Genomic DNA, 17891 nt, shown 5'->3' with positions numbered 1-17891 from the left:
ACCCTTTCAAATAATTGCAGAGGCTGTTATTTGCATGCTTATCCAAAATATATGTGTATGGGTGTGTGTCTATGTATGTGTGTGTAGCGGGTTAAATAGAGGTGGGGACTATTTACACATCCATAAATACATGCATACTAAATGAAGGCAAAGGTGTTGAGTTATGCCTAACCCATTATAAGGCATGAGGGCATTATTTTTGATGGAAAAAAAATGTCTTAATATGTAATTTTATTAAATAGAAATTTTTTAAGGCTTTAATCAACAAGTGGTAACATTTTCCCCCTTTCTTTCTCTCTCTGATGCAGCAGCACCAAATAAATGTGAGGTGAATATATATTACAGATTATGACCTGAAGTTACTGATCACTTTTTAAAGAACTGAATTAATTTGCTTTCATGTTTTTTCGAATCAATTATTCGACACCTCAGTTTTTCTGCATCAGTCATCTCCTTTTGTAACTAAACTCTTTTCATGCTTTTGTACTCCAGACACGAATCTCTAAAGTGCTAACACAGGCCTCTGCTGTGCACTGGGGCATTGAGACTAATCGGTTGTGACGGTCCAGTGTGATCCCGGCAGGCTCCTGGCACCGGATCCCTTCCGTCATCGCCAATGCTCCATCTGCCACCGGATCCACTGCAGAGAGCCACCAGCGAGTCACGGAGCAGCCACGCATCACGATGTAGTTTTAATTAAAGCCTCAAAACGGCATGCACTAGAGACGTTTTCACAAGACGGCGTGTGAAAGGTAGCGGTCCTGGTGTGTGTGGGTGGTGTCGTGGTTTAGTTGGGTCAAAAACTTAGCATACACCCACCTTTACTCAGAATACACCTCTCAGGGCGCAGCAGGGATGCTCACTATTTACAGAGCAGCCAGCTGTCTGCAATAGCAGGATGGAGTCATTTATAAACTGTATGTGCGTTGTGGTAAAGGTGGTTTGGAGGCCATAATAGTCTCAGTATGATCTGAGGATGGGATATTATAGGCTAAAGTGCTTCATAGAAAGATACAAAGATTAAAAATTAGACTGCATTAATTACAGAGGCCAATTTTGTAGGATTTCCATAGGCTTTGCATTACACACTGCATCAAACCTGTGCATGCATGTGAAGGAAACATTAACTCATAGCTGTAACCTTAAATGCTCAAATGCATTTATACCTGAGGAATAAATGATCAGATATAGAGATTTTAACATATTTTAGGCTGGAACAGATGCATTTTACTCTGTAAGCACCAGTATCCATAGTAATCTTTATTGCCACAAATGTTTATTACTTATGCATTTCATGCATAAATGAAAAATCACAGACATCGGACTGGCCAACACATGGAGTACGCAAGCAGAGAATTACACTTTACAGTCTACTAGTCAAAGGATAGTGTAGGACTGAAAATGGAAATTACATTCAGGATTATTCGGTGCAAAGTAAAACCTACATTCACCCATTCATCTGAAGCATATAAAGCACATACATACTTTCTGGTTTTCTATTGTTTCTCCCTGTTAGACAAGAGGCTTGCTTTATCTTTTGAATTCCTAGAGATGAATAGCGAGAACCATGAAGATTTCCATTTTCTTCATGTTTTCTTCCAAACTTTGCATACCAGTATCACCTTAAAAATGCAATTGCTACACTTGTTCTTCAGTTTTTGAGCTCCTTACCTCCTTATTTGATGGTACAAAGGTACACCAAGAAGAAGTAGAGTACTTTACCCCTAACATCTGGTCATCATCGATGTCCTCCCTCCTATCCCTCACCTCCATCCTTCATCTTTTAGCCCCATTCCACCCTTACCCTTTCTATCTCCCCCTGCTGGACACTATACACCCCCGATGGCTTGCCACTCTCCCTCTCTCTTTCAAATCCATTTCTCAATCTTGCAACAGGGACCCCGAGATCCAGAAAAAGCTGGAATATTTTCATCTTCTCTTCACCCCTCCATTTCCCACACGCCTAACCTCGCACAACCTGTTTCTGTTCACTTCCTGGCACAAAGTCTGGGCTGTTGGGCTCGAACCATTTGCAACAGGCCAGAGCTGCCAACAACAGGCGTTTGCAAAAATATGTAGCAGCTGATCGGATTGACCACTAGCTGACTCGTCCAATCAGACAAACGAACCATATGACGTAGTATGACACCGCTGAAGCTAAGCAAGCAAGCAGCCATGATGGTAAAAAGTCAGCAAGCATATTGTTAAGCATACTGCTAGCTTGTTAGCATGCTGGTACACGATTTGGAAACATTTTTGTCAGGAGAGTCTACACTGCTGTCGTTTTGTTTCGCTTTTCCAGCTCAGTGTGCTGTAGCTTCTTGCTGTTGTCATTCCTGTGTTTCTCAAAGGACGCTGATTGGTCCGGCCATTTGGTTGGTATGGTTGGAGCGTGCCCAGATGGTTTTTGCGAGTCAAAAGTAAATGAGGAAATGATTTATTTTTTCATTTTAGCCACACCTATCTCGTCCTTTCTTCCCTGCCTTACAAAGGGAGCGCCAGAAGCCCAGAGAATCTGAAGATCTTCCCCCCTTTCCCATCAAGTTGCCCCTGCTGCCCTCCCTCCCTTCCATCCATCCCTGCACCCTACAAGGGGAACACCAGAAACCCAGAGAAAGTGGAGTACTTCCACCCTCCCATCAGGTTCCCCCGCTCCAGTTTGAGGTAAGCCTTGTCCCCTCTCTCCATCATGACCAGCCCGGCGTTGGTGGCCGCTTCCCTGGTCACGTCCTGATCGCCCGCAAAGGCCGAGATCACTGGCCAGCCGTTGAGGACCAAACTCACCTGAGAGATTTGTGAGAGTAAGACAAGTTAGCAGGTGACAAGCAGGATGAAATATGCAACAAGGAAGTATGAATACCATGGGAAAGGTAAAGGGTGACAGAGACGGGGAATAGAGCCTTTTGAATGAAACTGTGGACGCATAGCTCCAAACTGCCAACTTATCAGGAAATAAGAAAACCAGCATTCATTACAATTGATTCTCATGCATTTTACAGTTTTGAAAAGTTTTTGCAAATGCAAATGCAGAGATTGTGGAATTTTCTTGTCCTACAAAGGATTGTCCTTTATTGGAATTTAAAACATGAAAATGACCAAAATTTGGAGATACAAGTTTCATACTACGACAAAATGTTTTCTGGTGAGAGTTTTGATCTATTCTTAGTTTTGGCTGATGTGTGTTCAGCTGTTTCTCAGACAGGGAGCTTTTGGGTGCCCTGAGGTTTGGGTCTAAGCAAAAGACCAAAAATCACTGAGATTTCGCTACTCAGGCCTGCTGGCTTTGGAACGGTCTGCCTGCGGAGCTTAGATTGGCAAAATCAACAAATCACTTCAAAGCTGAATAACACCAGGATTTAAATGGTGTTGAGAAGCAGTCCAAGAGGCATAATTTGATCAGTTTTCCAGTCAGCAGCTCCTTTGAAAGATGCCATACAAATAAGGTTTAATCACATTTGACTGTTGCGCTTACTTGTATTGTCTGTCGGTTGTAGACTTTGACCACATGGAAGCTGAAACTGTAGACTCCTTTTCTGGGGGCCACAAAGATACTCCTCGCTGGATCAAAATGACTACCCACGTTCACGAGAATCTGAGGCGAAGAGAGAAGAAGAGAAAGAAAAAGCAATAGAAGTATTACTGCCTTACTGCCTATGGAGGTCATACATCCTCTGAACGCCCTGAGTCCCTAGTTTGTGGTTGTAAAATTTCATGAGGTTGTGATTATCCTAAAGGTCACTATACATCATTTTGTACAGTGACGTCCAGTTTCAAAAAATGGTCTCACTACAACGAAATGGCTACAAACATCACACATGAATCAAATGTGGCTCATTGAATCCACAAGAGTCTCAGCTTTCCAGTCACACCCAACTGATACAACTCCAAGACTGCTTAGGCTCCAGTCTGCACAAATACACCATTTTAGATACATTTGTACTGCATGCAAAAAACTGGATACTCTTTGCTCCAGACTGCATGGGATTAGCATAAAGTGGGCATGTCTGCAAAAGAGAGACTGGTGGGTGCCCACGGAGCCCATTTTCATTCATGTATCTTGAGGTGAGAAAATGAGCGTGCCCAGTTTTTCCCATGACAAAATTTAGCCTAACTTTGCATATTTTAGTGCAGTAGATTGGCAAAGACACTCTCACCATGTTAATTTTTATAAGTTACAGGCATTGCAGGTAACAGTATCAGCTACCAGCTCACCTTTCAGGACTTTTCAGCTTGTGACAGAGTTGATAAAGATGACCAATACAAGTGACACAGCTAAGTCGCAAGCGATGTCTGCATCCTTGTCTGCACCTGCATGCACACTTTATCTTGTGCCTCCTTTTTAATACATATGCTTTAATCTTTCTTGGAAATCATCATAGGGTAATAGGTGAACAGTTTTTACTCATTTTTTATTATTTGGTCTGCTGAGTATGCGATAACAAAGAGATACAACTATTCTGTATCTGTATTCTATTCTTTTTGGGTTTTTTTTTTCGAGTTATACTGCAAAAAAAATCTCCATCTTAACAAGTCAGTTGGTCACATCTTCATCTTCAGTGTTAAAATCTTGTTTTTCTTTAAACAAGTGAAAAAAAATGGGATATGTAGGATGATGTAATCCCACTTGTTTTCAATGCTAATCAAATTGTTGGTGTCATTTTCTTTCATTTTCCTGATCCTAGTGGGCTGATCTGCCTTATTCTGCCTGAACGAAAATCCTGAACCAAGTGACACTGCATTGGAAAAAAGAAAAATGGGATTATCTCACTGGCAGATTTTTTCCCCCCCGTTTGAAGATAAACAAGACTTGTTGTTGAAATGAGATGGCTTGTTATGCCATCTAGTGTTTTTTCACTGCAGTCAATTAAAATTCAAAGGCCCATCCAAGTCAGGAGAAGAGGGAAAACAAAAGCTGCAGTGCCAGGGATTTTACCATTTTGGACCGTGCACCAACAACAAGCCACAAACAAGACATGGGGAGTGTGTCATAATTTTATTGGACTGTTTTTACAGCTTCTGGGATTGCAGCCATGGTGCGACCTGCATGTTCAGTAACAGGTTTGCTCATTTTTATGCACAGCAGCGTAAGAGAGTTTAACGTTCAATCGGTAAAAAGACAAATTAACCTAATGAGTGCAGTGGTTGATAATGTCTACTATGCATGGTAACTGTTTTCGATGCTTGGCTGCCGCTGTACAGAGAGGACAGCTCTTGCCTCTGGGGTGTAAATTGTACACCTTCTGTGTTGTAATATGACCACTGACATTTATGTGGGACAGTCGTTGAGATGTTGGGTCCTGGGATGAGACGAGATGAGGGAGAGGAGACCTGCAAACATCATTTTGTACCTGGCTGTGGAAGAAATGTACCTATTGTGATTTGTTCAGTATTATCTCTAGCTTATAGGCTACTAGGTCCTCAGCAGGGTCCTGTTCGGAGTGATTTATCTTAAGAAAGAAGGCTTCCTCTGACCTTCCACCAAACCGGAGACTGTGCCGTTCGTTGTCAGCCCCCCTCTCCCTTCTCTTATCTAATAATAACAAAAAAATTTGCATGAATAAACTGTTTCGCTTGTTCTAAGTGCGGACATTAGAGTTTGATTCAGTGCTTGCTTAGGAATCAGAGCTCAGTGGTTGGAGTGGCAGCAGGACCTGTGGTGTTTTAGAGATCGTACAGCGGGAAATTTCTCCACCACTGACGCGCCACAGGTGATAAAATCCACAGAACAAAGAAAGGCAGCATCGATTCGTCAGCAGTGCGCGGTTGGAGAGAGAGGGGGAGGGAGAGAGAGAGAGAGAGAGAGAGAGAGAGAGAGAGAGAATATAAGGACAAAGATTTGCTCATTTTTGAACATTTTTGCAGATAGTTTGGAGAAACGACTGCAACCTGTCTGCGCAGACTCTGAAACACATTATGTCAAGATGACGTTCCACCACTACAAATTAGATTACATTGCAATAGCATGGATAGTACATTAGTTAAGTTTAGGAAACTGTATATGCCCATTTGCTCCTTTTAATTCTGCACCATTACTTTTCACTGTGATTTGATTTGTTGGCTATAAGGTTCTCCCTTACATTTCCCTTTAAGTTTTACAAATTTTTTTCCTCCATATTGTATGAAAAATGTTAACCTGATGCACCAGCTGGTTTGTTGCACAGAACCGTCTGAGAGGCCGTCACTGGAAACTGTTTAGAAAAGGGCAAGAGCTTTGAAAAAATACTTAGCGACTGACTGGATGAGCCATCTGTCGATCAACAAAGCATATGATGTTGGAGAGAGACAGCTGGCGAGCAAGTCAGCGAGGCTGCATTGCTCGCCTATGAATTCAAAAAATATTCAGTGAAGAAATACTTTCCAGTTCTGATATGACTGACCCCACTAACCTCCACTAACCTCTTTAAGAGCTGCCACTGTTGTTGCTTCTCGCCGTCATCACACATAAACCAGGCCTGTAGCTGCCAGTGGGACGCTGATTGGTCTGAATCACTGTGGTTTGTCCACAAGCACATCACTCGAAGCATAGAAAGATGGATTCTCATGTGATCTTGCGAATCCAGCTGCCTCACAAGGTGACGACTATATCACAGTGCTGCTCGTTTGCAACATTTCATTGAAGCCCTGTCACGCTTGTATTGAGTGAAATAGTCAAATCCAAGACACCATTGTTTTATGGCTGCATCATTACACCAGACATACCTAGACATCTTGTGCATCACTTAATTGACATTTTCCTGGAATTCAGCAGGACATATTTGGTATCTTTGGAAACCTCCACTGGGGTTTCAAATAAATTTCTGTGGGTTTAAACACAACATCACCAGTAGATGCATTCATGCCTGTTATGAAGGCTCAGGTCAGGGGGCGCTGTTTTGTTTTTTGTAAACCATGGGCCTGTAAAGCATTTTGAGACTCAAACAGTGATTAAGGACTCTAAATAAACTTGAACTTGAATTTAGACCTCAACCCAGTCCTCAAGAACTCCCTTGTCCTGCAAATTTTTGTTCCAGCTCAGTTGATCCAGTTAAGGTCCACACACTTTCAAGTGCACTGTGTTCATGTAGATGTGTTTCAGCCAAACAGCTCTGGATCATGTGTGCATGTAGAGTTGGAACAGAAACTTGCAGGACTGGGCTCTTGAAGCCTGGGGACATGTACACACACACACACAGGCTCTGCTGCTGGAACCCACCTGATCAAAGTAGATGGTCATGGTGCGGTTGCTCATCTCAGAGGGTTCATGGTTGGTGTTACGGATGGCGGAGAATGCCACACGACCGGTGCCCGACCTCACCGACATGCCCAGGGCGTTACCTGACGGCTCGGCAGAGGGGGTGGAGTCACACACCACCAGGCATTTTCCCTCCAACACGATTGGCTCTGTGTCGTTCTGACATCTGACCTCCGAAGGCCCCCACTGGACGAGGAGCAGCAGTCCGAGGAACATGGTGGGGCTGAGACGCTGGTAGGGTGAGGGGGAAGATGACGGACAGGGCATAGCTCCAAATGGGGAAGTGTCTCACTTGTTTGTGGACTCTGTTGGTGTTCTCGCAGCCAACACAATTAATTACAAAGTCTGAATAGAGAAAAATCCTCAGTGACGGCACGGGTACCACAAATTGTTCGTTAGAATTTGCCCTGGATGGAGCGCACTTCACTTCAGCAACAGGGGCATGTTTTCACCTCGGAGGAACGCATCAGCCAAGAGTTTCTTGTATCTCGCAGGGCATGAGATGATGCAGGTAATCCTCAGGTAACTAACGGCTCTGCCAAGATTAGGGAGGAGATGGCGTCTCCTTGGAGGGGGGGAGGCGATTGGTTGGTGCCAAGATGGCTGCTTCCAATAGAACCGGGCAGGAAGTCCTAATATGGACACGGTGGAAGAGCGCGTTATCCAATTCTTCAGACCGGAAGAAATGCGAGAATGGACATCGGCCAGTTTGGCTCTCATGCAGGAACCCAAACTGGTTTCAGAGGAGAGTGTCAAGGTTTCTGACCTGTTTGACTAGAATAGGAAAAAAAAACACAAGACTGAGTCAAGGCAGTTTTCATTATTCAGTAACAGGATGTATTGTCAATACGACAAAAAGACTTTTATGCATAATGCACACAATTTACAGCACCCTGATGCTTTGCCACTGCTACTGTGTATGCAAATTAAATGTGTGCAATAAGATGTGCATGCATTTAACCATAATATATGTAAATCCAGTTTCAAAATATATGTATGCAATAGGTCAGAGTGTTATTTCTTCATGTGACTATTCCTTTCTTTGGGTCTGTTTTTGCCTAAATATTATACATATTAGTGTGGAGAAGATAACAAGAGACTCACAGGTGAAAAACCCAGAAAAACTAAAAGAGCTGTTTTGCAATAAAAATTTAAGTTTACTTATCACAAAACAGATCATTTTTCGAGTTGTGCCATGAACATTTTAACCACTACAAGCACATGCTAAACTTGTAAGGACAAATATAACAACAAAATATTCACGTCACCAGAATAATAAACGTGTGTGATAGAAAAGTGAGAGGAAAAGATATAAAAACCAAAGGAGGACTTTTTTTCCCCAAACAATACAGAAGGCACGAGCAAGACACGGGAGAAGGGAACGTGATTCAGATCTCTCTCTCTCTCTCTCTCTCTCTTTCTCTCTCTCTCTTCTGGCTCTAACTGGGGTCAGATGCTCTGGCTTAGACCGAGCATGACCCTGCCAAATGAAGAGATCCAAAATAGACACACGCTCCTCTCCGCTGCGAAACATGCTGTCCTTGACCTCTCCTAACCCTCTATGAACGCTTGAAAACACAAATCAACAAAAAAAAAATGGTTCACCTTCTGCCCGTTTCCCTGTGTTGTCTAATGAAACAAAAGAAGAACAAGAGGCGAATGGATGAGAACAAAACGGGCAGGATGGTGGCAGACAAAATGAAGGGGAAGGTGATGACGGGGAGGAAGGAGGAGAGGAAGAAAGACAAGAGGGGCGAGGAGAAGTGATGAGGTAATGCTTTGGCCCGGAGGAGGCTGGGGCGAGCGCTGCCAGCTGGACCCAGGAGGGGAGACAGAGGACTATCGCAATCCCACTGCCGAGAAGCCATCTGTGGGTAAACACTCCCACCCGCTCCCCCCTAACCTCTCCAGCTTAATCCATATCTCTGTGCTCACATTCCTTTACACACACACACACACACACACACACACAATGAAGCCACCTGCACTCATACATCAAAGTTCCTCAGCCTTAATTGAGAGGCAATCAGCGATACCAGTGTTCAACAACTGCCAAAAAAAAAAAAAAAAAAAAACACAGCTATGTGACTTTTTCATCACTTGAGGAATGTGTTACAGTTAAAAATGACACGCCAAGACTTCTCTTCATTGTATAGACACTCTTTACCATAAAAAAACTAAGCAAATTCAGTGAGTATTTTTGGAGGAAATCACAAATTTTGTGAGTGCACAGATTTCCAGATTGCATATACAGGCCAGCAGTAGCACCTTAACTTAAAAGCACATGTAATGTTGTGGCTTTAAAAAACAAAACAAAACAAAACAAAATTTAAAAAACACAGCAACCTAGAAACATTTACACAGAAATTATGTTTGATATTAATTAACAGTGAAAAACACTTACCTCTCACAACAGTTAACATCAGAGGAGTTAGCGCATCCCAAGAGCCAGATTCCCTCTTGTCTACTGTTTTATCTCTGTCCCCTCTCTCTCTCCCTCTCTCTCTCTCTCTCTCTCTCCCTCTCTCTCCCTCTCTCTCTCTCACTGTGTCTTTTCCAGGGAACCCCTCTGTTCAAGCAGACGTTTAATCAGATCACGAGCATCGCGGCCCGTCTGTTCTCACGGCTCCTCGACCCCCTACCTGCTCCCCACCTCCTCCCTCCTCCACCTCTTCCCTCACACGGCAGACGGGCAAAACCGATGGGGAAACTGGAAAGGCTTCATCCCAAACTGCTACATGGAATGGGAAAAAAAAACAACAACCAAAAAACAATCATGCTACCTGATGGTCATTGCTTGTTTTATTTACAGTTAAAACAGGTGGTTTACACGCACTAAAATACTCGTGAATGCTTTAGTGTGTTTTGCTTTTGCAGCAGCAATCCCTCCATCAGGGGATGAGTAACTTTTTTTTTTTAGCTGTGACCCACAACACCAAGTTGATGTCTACTTAAAGTAATTTCTGTCATCATATTCACATTGAACTTCGATTGTTCCTTGAGTAATCAGAGATAAAGCCATCTAAACATTTGAAAGAAGAAAAGGTAATAAAAAATGATTTCTAACATAATTTAAAAATACGTATCCAGAGCAGGAGTGTCATAAAATAAGCAGATATGACAAAATCCAAGAGGCTAAATAAGATTCATACCCTCTATTGGCACAATATTTAACTAAACTCCATCAACTGCATGCTTTCCAGATAAAAGTTTACAAGTGGATGTCTTTTTAGCTCTATCTCGGAGATACTTTCAAGCTTTGTAGTGACTGTATTTGGTGCAAATCTACTTTAAAATGAAATGAAATAATAAAACAAAACAATATATAAATGGTAACCAAAGTGAATATCTACTTAAGTCACTTCACAGTTAAAAAAAAAAAATTAAAAAAATTCTACATGACAGTGTCACACAAATTCTGCATCTGCTCGTTGCAACATTTCACAGAAGCTCTAGCACACCTACTTACTGTGAGTGAAGCACAAGATGCTATTTTTCATGCTTGCTCATTTACATCAAAAGGATGAAACCCAGGTGTTGAGTTTCACAGGCATTTCTTCTGGCTCTACGTGCAGCATGATTTTGTAACGATGAACCCAAAAGTGCAACCTGTAGGGTTGAAGAGGTGTTTATATCACATTTGAGTCCCGGAGATTGTATGAATGTAAGAGCAGATGTTTTAGTCCGGGGTTAAGAGTGATGGAGCAATCATAAGCAAGTGTGAGCAAACTGGCTGGCCCGCTGTGGCTGTGGTGGAGGTGAGGACGGGACCTCAGCGAGAACGCCCTCTCCAAGCCCTCCTGTGACCCAACCATTGACAGGACAGATAACCAACGGCGCCATGTTCCTCCCGTTGTTATGGAGACAGGGGTTTAGGTACGGGTAAAGGGCCTCGGTGAACACACAGCCGTTGAAAGTATAAATGTGAGACTCTCTTTCCACATCGTAGAAGGAGACCGTCCCCTCCTCGTAGTCCAGGAACACACCTATTTTCTGGGGGTTCTCCCTGGGGTTGAGGGTGATGGACGGGCCGGTGCAGGCTCTGAGGCTGCCGCCATCCCGCCGGCAGATCGCCCAGTAACCATGGTCGGGCCGCACCGTGATGCTCCCCTTCCTGTTGATGGACTCCTTGGCCACGCCCACGTCCCAGTCTGTTTTATCCCCAACCTAAAAACAAAATGTGGAATACAGAATTAGATTGGGCTTGGGTTATTCTCCAACTTGGTACCTGCAGAACAAGAGCTGCAGTTGGAATTAGATTCACAACCTGCTCATGTACTTATGCAAGTGTTGTCTTATGATAGTGACAATAATAACACATTTTATTTTCACTGCACACTTTAAGATACTCTACTGAAGAAGAGAGAGGAAAATCATATGTAACAAAAGACAGAAGGTGCACTCAGTGCAGCTGATCACATACTTCAAGTGGTAAAAGTCATTATCACGTAAAGGACAATCTTCTTGGTAATGCTGTAATTTGTTTACTCTCTTGTATGGAAATTAAAGCAATATCTCTATCTATTTAAATAGGGACTTTAAATATATGACCTCCCACCTAAAAGAAACAGAAACAAATTCTTCTGTGAGCAAACAAGAGTTGGTGCATCCCTGAGTTCACTGGGGGAAGACTTTCCAAAGGTTGGGAGAAGGACCAACCATGATCCCAACCATGCAACTGTACCTCTGGATATGGAGACATATCTGTATCTACTGTATGCATCTCTAGATATCCATATCTAGCAATTATTTCATAAGGAGACACTGTGTTCAACATGGTCTCTACCATCTGAGCAACATAAAAAGCCTTTGACCTCTGTGATAACAAAATTAGGGTACCTAAACCAACTTCCTTTTGTACAAAAAAAGACTTGATAATCTTGGCTAACAGGTCGTTTCTGATTTAAGTGTAGCCTTCTGGGTTGAGTGAATTCATCCTGATGACCCTACCTGTACGACCCAGTAGCATCTTCCAGCAGTGAAGCCTTGCGTCCCCAAGACACACACACAGGAGTCAAACCTTCGCGGGTCAGCGAGGAGCGGGACCTTCCTCTGCTGGTAGCTGTAGCTCACCTGTGGGTGGTCGCCATCTTAATCATCATCATGAGCGTTATCATCAGCATTATATGATGGCGTATTAGGTCCATTGTAGGGTAGGTAACCACCGAGGAAAAAACTCTCAGATTTATGAGAATAAAACTCAAAAATTCTCAGATTATAAGGTCAAAAATTTATTATTTTTTTTTTTTTCAGTCAAGGAACAGTATCACTTGACTTTGCAAGGTTTTATCAATGTTGGATCATCTTATATTTTTTTTTAAATCCCAAAGGATATCCAAGTTTTTTTCTTGTAAATTCACGACTTTGTGAGTTGGTGTCAGTCTAAAAATGAGAGAAAAAGAAATCTATCTCTCTATCATATTCATACTGAACTTCTATTGTACCATGCACTAATTTGTCTTTCTTTGAATAAAAAGCTCCCAGACTCTGTCTGTTCCCTCCTACAATGGCCCCAGTACGCTACCATAGATTATTCATCCAAAAATGGTTGCACACGGTTCTTTCTACCAGGTTTTATTTACCATTTACAATAAAAAAAAAATGTCCATGGTGTCAACTGAGGACAAATGAATGCTCAAAAGAGGCAGAAACTCTGAATTTTCCACACCACAAAGAAGACAGCATCCATTTTTCCTGGACTGATAATGTTCAAGACTTCTGAGGTCGAAGGTGAAACGCAGAATTAACCAAAGGAAATCTATTATCATAAATACTGAATAAAACTTGATAGAAAGAAGACATTTATAACAGCCTTTGACGTGGAAACGAGTGTGAGTGAGTGATTTTAATACAGCCTGGGTTGAAAAATACTGAACCTATCCTTTAATATTCTCATCACTGCAACCATTACCATCATCACCTGTCTAGTTTCCTAAATTAGTCTCCCTTAACACGGTGCCTCCCACATGTCATTGCGCACAAGATTCACATCTCACCTCCTCCCCGTTCTCACGCCACAGTATAAGTCACACCAACATCACACGACTGTCCTCACCTAACTTTGATTACTCACTTTCAGAATAAAACAAGCTGCAAAAAAATGCTAATCGCCATATGTTACAGAATGTGCTTATGACTCTTGTGACAGTAGCGAAGGAAAGACTCTCGGAGAACCGGTGTTGTGTTGAAGCTGAGGAACGCTGAGCTCTGAGGTCAGGAGGTGGTGATCTGTCATACCTTCTTTCCATCGGGGGACAGGACCAGCCAGGCAGCAGCAGTAGCAGCATCCACAGTCACATCCACTAGAGACACAGAGGGAAACGTAGCGACACAGCACAGTTGAATGAAAAGGTACTGATTTAGGACAATTTAACCAAGTTCACTGAATTATAAAAAAAGGGTGTATGTTCACAAACTCACACGTACCTGCATATTGATTAGTCCTGATCATCTCTACAAAAGGGCAGGAGAAGGGTTTGGTCATGTCAGAGGGTCACGTTTTCCAACATGCATTTGCACAATAATCTAAAATTCCTGATGAAATTCCTATTCTTCCTCTTCTATGGTGTTTTCATTTGTAAAAATGGTCCTTGAGCAAATCGCAGTGGCAATATATTTAGAACAGAGGGATTTTTTATAGCTCATGTTGAATCATTTCACATTTTTCACATCTATGCTGAAGTCCCCCGTCCACTAAAAAGTGTTTTTCTTATGTTAATGCCCCCTAAAATGTTATGCCTTTACTGACTTTTATCTGTGTGAATCTGTGTGTCATAACTCTGCCCTTTTTTTATTTTAATAAGGGCAAGGTTTAGAGCACATTTAAAGCACAAAGGGATGTTTTTTTTTTTTTTTTTTTTTTTTTTTTTAATTCTCAATATGTGATATTGATGAAGAGAGATTATTTTTGGAACTTTTTCGAGGCTTAATAAATGACTGGCAGGGGACTTTAAATATGTTTTCTGCATTCTTACAAGCCAAATGTTTTCAGGATAGGAAGAAGAGTCATGCCACTTAATCATAAAAAATTATGACAGTCAAGATACTATATGTTTGTTGGCACTGTGAACTGTTTTTTTTCTGCATCAATATTTAGTTAATTTAATCTGCACGTCTTGTTAAGCCACTGGACTAACAATAAAACAACAATAACATCATGGAGGTTACCGACCATCCGCAGACAGTTTCTTCTCAAGTTCTCTGCAGACGTCCACCAGCTTTGAGACGGCTCTCCTCACTGTGCCCACGTTGGTGTTGGGGTGGACGCTGACCTGAGACCAGGCCTTGGTGGCTGGGAGGGTGCTGAGAGAGGGGAAGCTCTAAAACGGGGAAAATGATGACACATATTGCTCATGAATATATTTGAGCTGCAGCTTGCCTGGACCTAAACCTGTTTTCTTTTCTTTTTTCTTTTTTTTCTTTTTTTTTTTTAAATGAAATTAAATTACATTATTGGTTTCACTTGCTGTGAAAGTGTGGCCATATATATCACATATAGACTATATATACAGTATATCACTCTCTGGCAGTCATGTTGGAGGTCCTCAGCAGCTGGGGCCAGTGGCTGTGAACAGCTTATTGCATCTTTCCCCATCATGTTGTTAGAAAATGTAATTGTGCACACTAGAAAATACAGTACATGCCAACAGTAGAGGGAGCCACATAAATAACTAAAACAGCTGAGTGGCTGGTTGCCCAGCAAGCAAACACTGCCACTGTTTAAGTTTTTGAGCTTTCATATTTGGCTTAAACAAGACAATTTACTCAATTTACATGCTCAGTCTATTCCTGGGTAATTAAAGTTTAATAGACTGAAATGTTGACACAGCAAAACTGGTATCAGTGATGTTGTATAAAGTCATCTGTTGTCTAACCTGCAGAAGGTGGAGATGGTTTTCAGTCTGTCCCAGTTGCTCCAGCTCAGCGTTCCTCCTCTTAAGGTCATTAATTTCCTCCTCCAGCTCGTTGAGGAGCTCGTCAGCCCTCCGCTCAGCTGCTTTCTGCCTCTCCTTGATCTCCTCAGTGAGCTCAGCCTGGCTTCTCTCAAAGTCGCTTATCAGCTTGGTGAAGATCTGAAAGCTGCCCTCTATCTCTTTCTCAGTGTTTTCCTGGCAATTTGGATGCAAATGGATAAATCAGTGAAACAATATTTAAAGATACACACAAGTTTGCAGGAGTGGACAAACCTGACTATTCATTTATTTGTGAGTGCATCCATGTGCCAGTGAAAAAATACATTTTGCAAAACGTACTTTGCTCAGCTGCACTGAGTGTTTGATCTCCTCCATCTTTCTCAGTCTGGTCTGGATCTTCTGTTGCAGTGCTGTTTCTGTCTTCTTCAGTTGACTCTGTGTAACACAGGCCAAACACAGGAGTTTCACTTGCATACAGCTCTACAGCTTTATTTAATGGCAGAACTACTCAAAAAACAAAACAAAAAAACAAATGAAAGCAATCTCAAATATAGCATACATAAACCAGTACGCACATGTCTAATAAAACAAGATATGTGCTGTTTTTGAACAACACTGAAATGAGAGTTTGGCTCAGTTGGTAGCACTAGAGGAAAAGTCACGCGGTCACCAAAATCAATAAGGCCTCTCCTCTAGGGGCATTATTGTGTACAGAAAAGATTCAAATAAACGGTTTTTAAGTTATTGCATTAACAACCAGGATCTGCAAATGTGGCAGGAGTCAGGGTGAACCCATAATAACACTGACAGTTTTATTATATTATTAGATGTTATACACATTATTATAAGATGTGAGTTCAGTTTAAATCAGGTAGATAAGTGTTAAAAGCCTCTCTTCCCCACCTTAATCCTCCTGCTCTCCCTCTCCATAGGGACGGTCTTGTGATTCTTGTGGTCTGTCTGTGTGCATTTCACACACACTGGAGTCTTGTCTCTCTTGCAGAACATCTCCAGGGGACTGGCATGCTTTCTGCAGAGGTTTTGGGTGGTGAAGGTTGCCGGATCCGTCAGCCTGTGCCTGCTCAAGGCCGTCTCCCTCTGATGAGGTACCAGGTGGGCCTCACAGTAAGACACCTGACAAACCAGGCATGACTTGACAGCCATTAGCTTGTTGCCAGTGCAGATATCACAAACAACTTCATCGGCCCCAGAACGCTGCCCTGAGGAACACCTCTCGGTTTCCAGCAGCAACGCCGTATCTTTGTCCTCCTCCTGACACGTCTTGGCATAAATGGACCTTTTGAAGTACTCTGTGATGTCAGTGAAGACTTGGTTGACCCTGAGTAGGGGGCGATATCTCAAGGTCTCTTTGCACAGCGGGCACTCTGGTTTACCCTTCGTATCCCAATAGAGTTTGATGCAGTCCAGGCAAAAATTGTGACCACATGGGATGGAGACAGGGTTGGTAAAGATGTCTAGACAGATGCAGCACTGGAACTGCTCCTCAGACAGCATGGAGGCCATGTTTTTGACTGGAAAATAACAAGATTTTACCCATACATGTGAAATTGTTGTATTTTACACACTAGACACATGAGTCTTACATTTGAAGAGTTTCCTTTGCCATGAAAGGAGGTATCCAGTCTAACATCTATTCTTAAAAATGATTAATAGCATAAAAAAGTCTTTAATAGGAGAGTAGTCTATTTTATTAAAATAATCACAGTACAGTGACCTTAATTAGCGTCCTAATGCAAAGACTGAATTAGGTAACACCCTAGCTTGCTTGTTGGTTTCGTTTTTTGTGAAAGCCGTCCACCAACTAAAAAGTTAGTAACTGGCAGCCCAAAACATGCATTGTATTACAGCCTGCTGATCCTGTTAGAGCTGTGGTTTCCAAACATGCCATCAAGCAGGAAAGCTTCCCTCCCAACCAGAGCACGAAACTGATTTCAGTCAATAGTACCCCATTCAAACCAGGGGAGCTAATCAGTAAAATCATCAGTTTTGTTTTCAGATGAAATGAAACCTGACAACACTTGGATTGTGATGGCATGTAACTGAAAACCAATGGCCTACTATCTTGTAAAGAAATGTTGCCAAAGGAAAGAAGAGAGAGAGGTGATTTGATAAACAGACCATGAGCATATTGAACGTTATGAGGAAGTAAAGCTAAAAGAAATACATTTTTTTTTAAAAAAGGTGGTGAGAATGTGGCTCTGTCCCCTTGATGACAGTCTTTCACTTTTGGTGCATTTTTTTTGGACTAATTTGATTGTCTAATTCATCTGGCTTTGCAGCTTAGTTAATAATAAAATACTAAATAATGGGTGCATTTTTCTTAATAAAGAAATTGATGACTGTGGGATATTTGACACATTACATACCTCAGTAACCCTTTGATTTACAGGCTTTCAATCATGCAGTAATGACTGAAAATATCCAATTAAATAGATACTAGTCTGACATACAAGAAGAAAAAGTTCTTTTTCCAGTAATTGTATTGTGCTAATTATTAGTTATTACTGAGTTAGAAGTAGTATATTTTATATTATCTATTTTTAACACTCACAGTTATAACAGTTTCTAGACAAGAAGGCATGGATAACACAGATTGCTATCAAGTTAATTTGTAATTTCACAGCGGTGACTGGTGTGGTAATATAGAGTTAAAGATCAGATCTTGCAGCCAGTAAGTATATTACAACTGGATGGTTAGTTGCCACTGATTCCATGAAAAAAATTAG

The 17891-nt window shown here is 41.9% G+C and overlaps 2 protein-coding genes across 2 annotated transcripts; both read right to left on the bottom strand.

Annotated features, from left to right (window-relative positions):
- Positions 1–2586: 2586 nt before the first annotated feature.
- LOC115376596 (cerebellin-1) lies at positions 2587–7447 on the bottom strand. The gene is made up of 3 exons (XM_030076288.1): positions 7193–7447; positions 3473–3592; positions 2587–2784 (listed from the first exon to the last, which is right to left on the bottom strand). The coding sequence occupies exons 1-3, from the start codon at positions 7445–7447 to the stop codon at positions 2587–2589; spliced, it is 573 nt and encodes a 190-aa protein (XP_029932148.1).
- A 3492-nt stretch (positions 7448–10939) lies between these two features.
- Positions 10940–16670, bottom strand: LOC115376208 (E3 ubiquitin-protein ligase TRIM39-like). Its single transcript, XM_030075699.1, has 8 exons — positions 16048–16670; positions 15484–15579; positions 15106–15339; positions 14403–14550; positions 13658–13684; positions 13469–13533; positions 12182–12304; positions 10940–11398 (listed from the first exon to the last, which is right to left on the bottom strand). Exons 1-8 carry the CDS (start codon positions 16666–16668, stop codon positions 10940–10942), a joined length of 1773 nt encoding a protein of 590 aa, XP_029931559.1. The 5' UTR covers positions 16669–16670.
- Positions 16671–17891: the final 1221 nt, after the last annotated feature.

The sequence above is a fragment of the Myripristis murdjan genome, chromosome 18 (assembly GCF_902150065.1).
Source record: "Myripristis murdjan chromosome 18, fMyrMur1.1, whole genome shotgun sequence".
Lineage (NCBI taxonomy): Eukaryota > Metazoa > Chordata > Actinopteri > Holocentriformes > Holocentridae > Myripristis > Myripristis murdjan.
Note: the sequence above shows the minus strand (reverse complement) of the source record. Positions and strands in the feature narration are given on the sequence as shown.

Excerpts from the sequence above, each read along its gene's own strand:
- LOC115376208 (XM_030075699.1), bottom strand. The coding sequence starts at position 16,668 with ATGGCCTCCATGCTGTCTGAGGAGCAGTTCCAGTGCTGCATCTGTCTA. Across the intron at positions 15,580-16,047 it reads GGGAGAGCAGGAGGATTAAG|AGTCAACTGAAGAAGACAGA; the intron begins GTGGGGAAGAGA and ends TGTGTTACACAG. Across the intron at positions 12,305-13,468 it reads TGTCCCCCGATGGAAAGAAG|GTGAGCTACAGCTACCAGCA; the intron begins GTATGACAGATC and ends GACCACCCACAG.
- LOC115376596 (XM_030076288.1), bottom strand. The coding sequence starts at position 7,447 with ATGTTCCTCGGACTGCTGCTCCTCGTCCAGTGGGGGCCTTCGGAGGTC. Across the intron at positions 3,593-7,192 it reads TGACCATCTACTTTGATCAG|ATTCTCGTGAACGTGGGTAG; the intron begins GTGGGTTCCAGC and ends TCTTCGCCTCAG. Across the intron at positions 2,785-3,472 it reads ACAACCGACAGACAATACAA|GTGAGTTTGGTCCTCAACGG; the intron begins GTAAGCGCAACA and ends CAAATCTCTCAG.